General features: G+C 37.3%; 3 protein-coding genes across 3 annotated transcripts in view; 1 reads left to right on the forward strand and 2 right to left on the reverse strand.

Moving 5' to 3' along the window:
* Window positions 1-3,371: 3,371 nt before the first annotated feature.
* Window positions 3,372-3,953, reverse strand: LOC138943759 (uncharacterized). The gene has a single exon (XM_070314696.1). The coding sequence runs from the start codon at window positions 3,951-3,953 to the stop codon at window positions 3,372-3,374; it is 582 nt and encodes a 193-aa protein (XP_070170797.1).
* Window positions 3,954-6,399: 2,446 nt separating this feature from the next.
* LOC138943760 (uncharacterized) lies at window positions 6,400-6,741 on the forward strand. The gene has a single exon (XM_070314697.1). It carries the CDS (start codon window positions 6,400-6,402, stop codon window positions 6,739-6,741), a length of 342 nt encoding a protein of 113 aa, XP_070170798.1.
* Window positions 6,742-7,023: 282 nt separating this feature from the next.
* Window positions 7,024-8,953, reverse strand: part of LOC138943761 (uncharacterized protein C11orf24-like) — a 2,642-nt gene continuing 712 nt past the window's right edge. Inside the window, exons 3-4 of the mRNA XM_070314698.1 lie at window positions 8,634-8,933; window positions 7,024-7,662 (exon numbers count right to left, since the gene is read on the reverse strand). Coding sequence (XP_070170799.1) covers window positions 7,024-7,662; window positions 8,634-8,933 — 939 coding nt within the window. The remainder of the gene's footprint in view (window positions 7,663-8,633; window positions 8,934-8,953) is intronic.

Consider the following 8,953-nt stretch of genomic DNA (forward strand, 5'->3'; position numbering starts at 1 on the left):
CCGAACGCGCTTTTCCCCTCAAATATGATGCTAACGCTACTGTCTTAAAAGAATCATTCCGCAAATTGGCCCGCGCTATCAGATTGAACTGTGTCATAAATTCGGGTAAAGGGACTCTTCCATCATAATTGTCGGGTTTCAATTTATATCCAAGCACATTTTCTCTAAAAGAATTTTGGCTTCACGCTACGGAATCTCGGTTATTAGTTGGACTTAGCTGTGTTTGCCGTTGTCGGAAAATCTCTCCCATTCGACGTAGTTCACTATCCCGCTCACGCAGTTGCGATTCAAACTCAGTTCGCAATCGCTCTTCGCGAAGCTCCCGAATTTCCCGCATTGCAGATTGCAGAGTAATCGCCTCCAACGATGGCCCCGATGTCGCATCTTGAAGCGTCGTCGTAGCACGAACTTTCTTTCGTGTAGAAACTCCCGTTATTGATCCCTGTTGCTCCATTGCCATAGCTCACGCTTTTCTTTTAAAATACACAAAACGGTCCGCCGTATCCCGGACGAGCTCCCAAATTGTTGCGTCCGCGGATCGAAATCGATATTACTCGAATACGCGCGACACAACCGGCACTCGCGTACCGCGATGTAAATAAAGGACACGTATTAAAAAGAACGAAAGGAACTTTTTGAGGAAACAATGCATTTTCGTGAAAAATGTTTCATGCAAAAGTTGTAGAGCTCTAAGTGGCGTACTATATAATAATATTAGTATGATCTTGAATAGCACCGTCAAGGTCATATAAAAATTACTTTGAATTTTTTAAAAGGGACCCCCCCATTTTTTATTACATATTCTTATAGCTTACCTCGAAGGCTTCCCAAAACATTATAATAAAGTGTTTTTTCATTAAGTACTTTTTGGGTTATTTTATATTTTATTCTGACATATTTTGATATAAAAAATTAAATATCTTGTAGAACATTTAGTTTTCAATAATCTTATCGTAATACTTTTGTGTACAGAACAATGAGACAAATCAATTAGTGCAAAAAAAAACAAACAAATAATTGTTTAAAAAAATACATTGTAAATAAGTTTCTTAGAAACAATTATTCTTTTATAGTAATTGATTTGTCTCATTATTATGTACATAAAAATATTACGGTAAGATCATCGAAAACTAAATGTTTTACGAGATATTTAATTTTTTATATCAAATTATGTCAGAATAAAATATAAAATAACTCAAAGAGTACTTAATGAAAGAATATTTTATTATAGTGTTTTGGAAAACTCTCGAGGTAAGCCATAAAAATATGTAATGAAAAATTGGGGGTTTCATTTAAAAAATTCAAAGTGATTTTTATATGACCTTGACGTTGCCATTCAAGAATATACTAATATTATTATGTAGTGCGCCATTTAAAACTCTACAACATTTGCATAAAACATTTTTCACGAAAATGCTTTGTTTCCTCAAAAAATTGCTGATACGGGCGCTGTGTTACACCCTGTATACAGGGTGAGGCATTTATATTGAGACACCTAAATATCTAAAAAATAAAGCAAGATAGAAAGGAATGTTTCAGACAAAAGTTGTTCGGTTCTAAGGGGGTCATAAGATGGCGCCATTGGTTTGATCTCTGTGAGTGCTATATAGTTAAATAACTAGACTTCGGGAATTTAATATAAAATATTTAATATTTGAGAACGATGTTTACAGGTTAATGGACAATAAACGAATGAATAAATGTTTCACAATTTGTTGTATGTTTTTAATGTTGTTATGTAAAATGTTTAATCAATAAATGAGATGTGTGAAAATAGTTACAAATGTATTTTATGAAGTTGGTAACAAAATGATCTTGAATTTAGTCGCAGGAACGCCACAGTACTCCCCTCCCAGCGACGTTCTACGTTGCGAATTTAACTTTATTCTTAGGGCCAGAATAAGTTTTAAGAGGATGCCGTATTACCGACAGAACGCAAATATTAGTTATTTTGCAAAATCTTTTGTTGATTATAGATATCAACAAATCCTTTTCCATAATTAAAGTATGCATAATAACGGAGTGCGGAATTCACGATTTCATATAAATAGTGAAAAAAAAAGAGAAAATTACAGTTTTGTTATCGGCTTCTGCGTCAACATTTACTTAATATAACAAATTTGTAATCTACACGTGCCTAATCAGTAAACTCCGCACTCGGCATTTCATCAAAGAGTATAAGTGAACTCAGAGAAGTGAGTTTAGAAGCTTTATAAAAAAGAATAATATTGTAGAGGGCTAATAGGAGCCGTGCGCAAGATAGAGGACGCAAAATAAATCTAAGATTAAAATTAATAATTCAATATATATTTAAACCATCTTCAGTATAGATATAAATGTCAAAAGTTGTCCATGACTGAAAATTAACAATGATAAACGATGTGACAATTATTAAAAGAAAGTGGATAAAAACAATATAAGCAATCCGGATAAAAGACGTACGTCATATATAAAAAAGAAAAGGTCAAGAGTCGTCAAATTCGGAGTTTAACCTTACGTCCATTATGCGCTCCACATCCTCAAGTGAAGCTTCCTAACGATTCCAACTATTAGAAAAGATGCAACAAAGATGCATTTGATCTGGGAAAATTATTACCGTTGTTATGTAAAAATTAACCTTTAAATGAAGGAGGCACTCACCATGAGGACGCGAAAGCACAAAACGAGACAAAATAACCGTACATGTCAATTGTTAAAATACGACTAATTGTCGACAACTATGTTCAAGATAAAAATCAAAATTAATAACAAAAATAATCTAACATTCCAACAGATTCTCCAATATCGGTAAATAAGCTTAATCAAGGTTGTGTGTGTCGCTCTGTAAATTTAAACTATTTGACTGCTTTTTTATATGTATCATCTCTGATAACAATCGTCTAATCAAAATCGGCTCCTCATCCAAGATCTCAACATTATCCCAATCAAATTCATGATTAGATAACCTGTGATCAGTAATCACTGAGTGCTGTGTGGTATTTCTATTAATATGCCTCTTATGTTCACAAATTCTTGTTTTTAAAAGTCTGCCAGTTTGACCTACATAAGACGCATCGCAGTCTAAACATGAGATTTTGTAAACTACGTTGTTATGTAGTTCTTTTGGTAATGCAACTTTATGCACCTTAATAAATTTCCTGAGTTTGTTTATTCCGGTATATGATATTTTTGTGCCTAAATCTTTTGTGGCTTTTTTAAACAATTCAGAGATTAAAGGAATGTAAAGGATATTAAAATAAGATGTTTTTTCTTTGTTATTTGTATCCACGGTATTGAGCGAAGAATTGTTGTTATTACTCGATTTTTTTGATATGAGAAAATGCACACATTCTCTCACTATCTGGAATATGAGAGGGAGTGGATATCCGTTATTAAGAAGGATATTGATCAGTAGCTCTAAGTTTTTTTGTTGAGATCTCGGATGGCGAAAAAGCTCTGTCCGTTAACTCGTTGATTGTACCCTTCTTCTGACAGAGAGGATGTTGCGACCCGAAATTGGGGTACCTCCCCGAGAACGTAGGCTTGTGATACCAGTCGAACTCAATGAGACTATCCTTTATAATAATGGTGATATCTAAAAAATTTAAACGGTTGTCAACACCCTCCTCCATTGTGAATTGCAATCTCGGGTGGGAAGAGTTGAAAGTATTTAATACGAAATTCAGTTCAGAGGAGAGAACCGCTAACACGATATCGTCAACACAGCGAAAGTAAAATGGGAGGGCAAGTGGGAAGGTCGCAACTGCCCTTTTCTCCAGGTCTTGTAGGACCATATCGGCAATGATAGGTGACAATGGTGAGCCCATGGGTGTGCCAAAAGTTTGTTGGAAACAAAAATTATTAAAAGAGAAAAAAGTAGAGTTGGAAATGAATCGGATCGCCCTTAAGAACTCATCTCGTGGAATATTACATTCGCTCTGTATATAACTCCATCTGCTCTCGATGCTAATCATTGCTAATTCTAACGGAACATTGGTGAAAAGAGAGACTGCATCCAATGAGATCAGTTTGTACTGATCATCTACACAAATACCTCTCAATTTTTCAACTATTTGAAAGCTATTAGCTACATAACTCTTCGCTTTCGGAATAGCATTGTAAATTATATCGTGTAAAAATTGAGCGAAAAAATAAAGTGGAGTATTGATCGAGGAGACGATGACACATAAAGGGCAATCAGGTTTGTGAATTTTTGGCAGCCCATAAGCTCTCGGTAAACCGCCATCAGTACAGTTGAAACTCCTATACTTTGCACTCGATATCTAATTATTATTTTTCCATCGTGCGAGCAAGCAATGGAGATTCCCGATCAATCTCTTAGTAGGTTTTTTTTTTAATGGGTAAATATGTATTGCTGTCTTTAAATAAATCCAACATTTTGGAAAGATACGTATTTTTATCCATTGCTACTGTGACATTTCCTTTATCAGCTCTCGAGAAAATGATATTCAGATTATCCTGCATAAATTTCTTAGTGATTATGGAAACATTAATTAAGATTTTGTTTACTGATGACTTACGAGTGTTGGAATGAGAAAATTTATTTATTATCTGGAGAGATCTGTTTCTGAGTCGAATGTTAACAGAAAGTCTGCTAATATTATGTTCAACTTTTTTTATTAAATCGATGGTGGTTTTTTGTTTGTTAATATTCGGTAAACAAAAATTTTCACCTAACTGTAGAAGGCATTGTATTTCTTCTGGAATGATTGAATTCGAAAGATTAACAAACCATTTATTTTGTTTATCAAAAACAGATGTAATAGGAATTTTGAAATTAGAGAGATCTAAGATAATTTCATAAGAGGAAGAAGAAGGAGAGGGATTATTGGTGAAGGAATAAATTTCTAAAGATGCTTCACTCGGATCGTTGGAATTAAAATTGAGGATTTCTTCTGATGATGTTATCCGTTGTGTGTTGTTGTGGACGGAGCAAAAATATCTAATCGGGCTAATAAGTCTTTGAGTAGACTTTAGATGTTTATTTAAGAAGATGCCGGATTACCGACAGAACGCGAATATTCTTTATTTTGCAAAATCTTTTTGTTGATTATAGATATCAACAAATCCTTTTCCACAATTAAGGTACACATAATAACGGAGTGCGGAGTTTAACATTTCATATGAAAAGTTAAAAAAAATGAGAAAATTACAGTTTTGTTATCGGCTTCTGCGTCAACATTTACTTAATATCACAAATTTGTAATCTACACGTGCCTAATCAGTAAACTCCGCCCTCGGCATTTCATCAAAGAGTATAAGTGAACTTAGAGAAGTGAGTTTAGAAGCTTTATAAAAAAGATTTTGCAAAATAAAATTTTCGTGCATATGTGTGTGTGCGAGAAAGAGGCTCAAGAGTAAAACAGAGCAGTAGATTAGTTGCGTGATGTCGCGATAGACGGAGTTACAATCTTATATGACAAGGACAAACACAATCGTACCATCTTTGTTTCTTTCATGCGTATGAGAGTAATATACATGTACACACTAACATTATTGCAGTACCTTTTCTCTCTCGATTATACGCTCTGTCTCTTTCTAATCGCTCGCTCGCTATCTATTATGTATCGCGTATCGCTTAGCTTCATGCTTCTCACATATTCATTTACGCGTTCACTCGCTCATCTCTCTCTCTCTCTCTCTCTCTCTCTCTCTCTCTCTCTCTCTCTCTCTCTCTCTTTCATCTCGTTAATTATTATATTCTTTTATTCATTTATTCCCATTATTATATTGTTTTATTTGCTCAACTTTTATTCTTTCTATTCTCGTCTCCCTACATGATCAATTTATTTATTTATTTTTGTTTTATAAAGCATAAATGAGATACACAACAATAAGTTATTTTCTTTTTCTATTTAACTATAATTAAATACAACACATGTACATACAAAAATACACATAATTATCTACTTTTTCTATTTATAATACACAATATCTCATTTATATTCTATAATATAAAGATGAATAAATTAATGATTAAACTAATAATTATTATTATATTGGAAGACGAGAATAAAAAGAATAAAAATTAAACAAATAAAAGAATATAATAATGGGAATGAATAAATACAATAAAAAACAAGCAGAAAAAGAGGAAGAGAGAGAGAGAAAGAGACAGAGAAAGAAACAAAAAGAAAGACAGAGAGAGAAAGAAACAAAATATTTAAATAAATTAAATATATTAAAAAAAAACTTTATTTAAAATTTTATTTTATACATAGTGAGCGCGTGTGTGTGTGTGTGCGCGTGTGTGTGAACTTAATATAAAACTTATAATCAAATTTAAATAAAACTTATACTTCTAATTATAATATTATAAAAATTAGATATAAAATAAAACTAAAACTAAATTATAATATAACTTAATAGAACTGAAAATTAAAATAAAATTGAAAAAAAATGCAAAAATTAAAAAAATGTCTGGATGGTGCGGTTGGGGGAGGCACGTATCCGGACGATGCCGGCACATATCCGGGTTGTGCGGACGATGCGAGCACATATCCGGGTGGTGCGGACGACGCGGGCATATATCCGGATGGTGCGGATGATGCGTGCACATATCCGGGTGGTGCGGACGTCGCGGGCACATATCCGGGTGGTGCGGACAATGCGGGCACATATCCGGGTAGTGCTGATGATGTGGACACATATCAGAGTGGTGCGGACGATGCGGGCACATATCCGGGTGGTGCGGATGAGGCGGCCATGTATCTGGATGGTGCGGACGATGCGAGCGAATAACGCCGCATTTTATTATGTTTTTTTTGTTTTTGTTTATGGCCCGCCTAACTGCTTCATTGATACGCTGAAAAAAATATTAAAATATTAATATTTCTACATGCATATATAACTACGGACATACATATCAATTTGTACACATATATTGATAATTCATTATATTTGTAGATTATTACTACTATATTGATCGCTTGAAGGTAGGAACTTGTGGTGAAGCGGCGAGGTTTTTGTCAATAAAGTCGATGGTTTTTATATCAATCACATTCTATATATATTTTCGTCAATTTACATGTAATTGCCTTGGCGAGAAAAATAATTGATGGGAACGTAACGTTGCTGGCCTCCTCGCTTCCGGATTTGTGTCGCCTGATCTCGGCACTCGGCAGAACGCTCGTGAGTCTGGGTCCCCTGAGTACCCTTAGCAGGGAGCTCCTCGGTTTGCGTCTCCACTGAGTGGGATACTGGAAAGGCCCAGGTCGGCAACCACCACGGTACCGGTCCGTCGGGTGACGATTCTCTTGGTTGTGGCGTCTTTGGTCGCCCGTGACTCTCGTCGGATGACGAGATAATTATGGGCGAAGTCGATCGTATCTTCGATGTTGCTCCCGTAGCAGGCGAAGGCTCTCGTCTCGGTGCCTCCTTGCTCCGTTGCCACGTGGGTCCCACGTCAGTACGCCCAGGGTGGGAGTTGCGCCGCTGTACCTGGAGCCGCGGCTGATGATCGCCGGAGATGATGCGTATAATTCTCGGCTTTGATAGTGGTGCGCCCGGCTGAGTCGAGGATACGCCGGAGCTGGGGCCCTTAGCGCCAGACGAAGGCGAGGATGCGCCGGAACTGGGGCGCTTAACGCCAGGCGAAGGCGAGGATACGCCGGAGCAGGGGCGCTTGACGCCAGGTGAAGGCGAGGTTGCGCCTATCTTCCTCTTGTTCAAGAGGTGAAGAGGCGTCGGCCTAGTTCACTGGCGTATGCCAATTTCTCCTCCCAGAGGAGAAATTTTCGTCTGGGTCTTCGTCTTGGCAGCCAGTTGTTTCTACCTTGCGATAATTCTGGCGACTAGACGTCGTGTCGATAGGAGTCATAGCGTAAATGCGCTAATTACAGATTGATTCTTTCTTCCCCGGGGAGCCTGCTTATCTTTCCCGTGGGTCGACTTTGACCCTCGGAAAAGTATACCCGGCGTGTGACGCCTAGCGGAGGTGCCCGATACTAGACGCCCGCGGCGTATATATCGCCGCCTGAGCGTCTTTCGACTTACGGATAAGCTAGTTCGGCGCGCGCCGCGTGGCGGCGGCGCCCGTACTATCGGTGTGGCCGCTTGCCCGATTGTTCGTTTGTGCGATCGCCACAATATTATAAATACATACATCAATATATATATATATATATATATATATATATATATATTCATATATGTAATTATAATATAATGAATTATCAATATATGTGTACAAAGAATCGATGTCAATATAATATATATGTATATATATATATATATATATATATATATATATATAATATTGACATCGATTGATGCAATCAAATACATGTGTATATGAATGCGAGTATATATCTGATGTGATGCTAATAATGACGGCAATAATTAATCCGATAATACTGTTGTAAATCTTTTTCTTGGTTAGCCGCTACATAAAGGTAAATTTTTTGTCTTGTTTTTAATTAATTGCGTACATGTATACATGTATGTAACTATGCAAAAACAACACAACAAATTTGTCTTTATGTAGCGGCTAACCAAGAAAAAGATTTACAACAGTATTAATTATTGCAGTCATTATTACCATCACATCAGATACATACTCGCATTTATATACATATGATCGTGTCGATGTCAATATTATATATACATATATTTTTTGCCTAATTTTAACTAACCTTCCTTTCCTTGCGCTCCCTTTCGGAGAGAAATTGTCCTCTTTGGAACGGCGATGTCGCCGTCGTCGCCGTCGTCGCTGTCGCCGCCGTCGCCGTCGCCGCCGTCCCTGTCCTGGCCCCGGCCGCCGTGGGCCCGGCCATCGTGGACACGGCACTCACCGCTCCGCCCGTCGCTGCCCTGGCCGTCGCCGTCGTCGCCGTCGCCGTCCTGGCCTCGGCCGCCGTGGGCCTGGGCGGCATCAGTACTCTGCGTTGATACCACTGCTTGGCAGCCCTATGGTCCGGCAGGCTAGTAGTACTCTGCGTTGATACCACTGCTT

This window comes from Polyergus mexicanus, unplaced genomic scaffold (genome assembly GCF_030449975.1).
Source record: "Polyergus mexicanus isolate NDT 795.1 unplaced genomic scaffold, iyPolMexi1.0 SCAF_38, whole genome shotgun sequence".
NCBI classification, from domain to species: Eukaryota; Metazoa; Arthropoda; class Insecta; order Hymenoptera; family Formicidae; genus Polyergus; species Polyergus mexicanus.

Excerpts from the sequence above, each read along its gene's own strand:
- LOC138943759 (XM_070314696.1), bottom strand. The coding sequence starts at position 3,953 with ATGATTAGCATCGAGAGCAGATGGAGTTATATACAGAGCGAATGTAAT.
- LOC138943760 (XM_070314697.1), top strand. The coding sequence starts at position 6,400 with ATGCAAAAATTAAAAAAATGTCTGGATGGTGCGGTTGGGGGAGGCACG.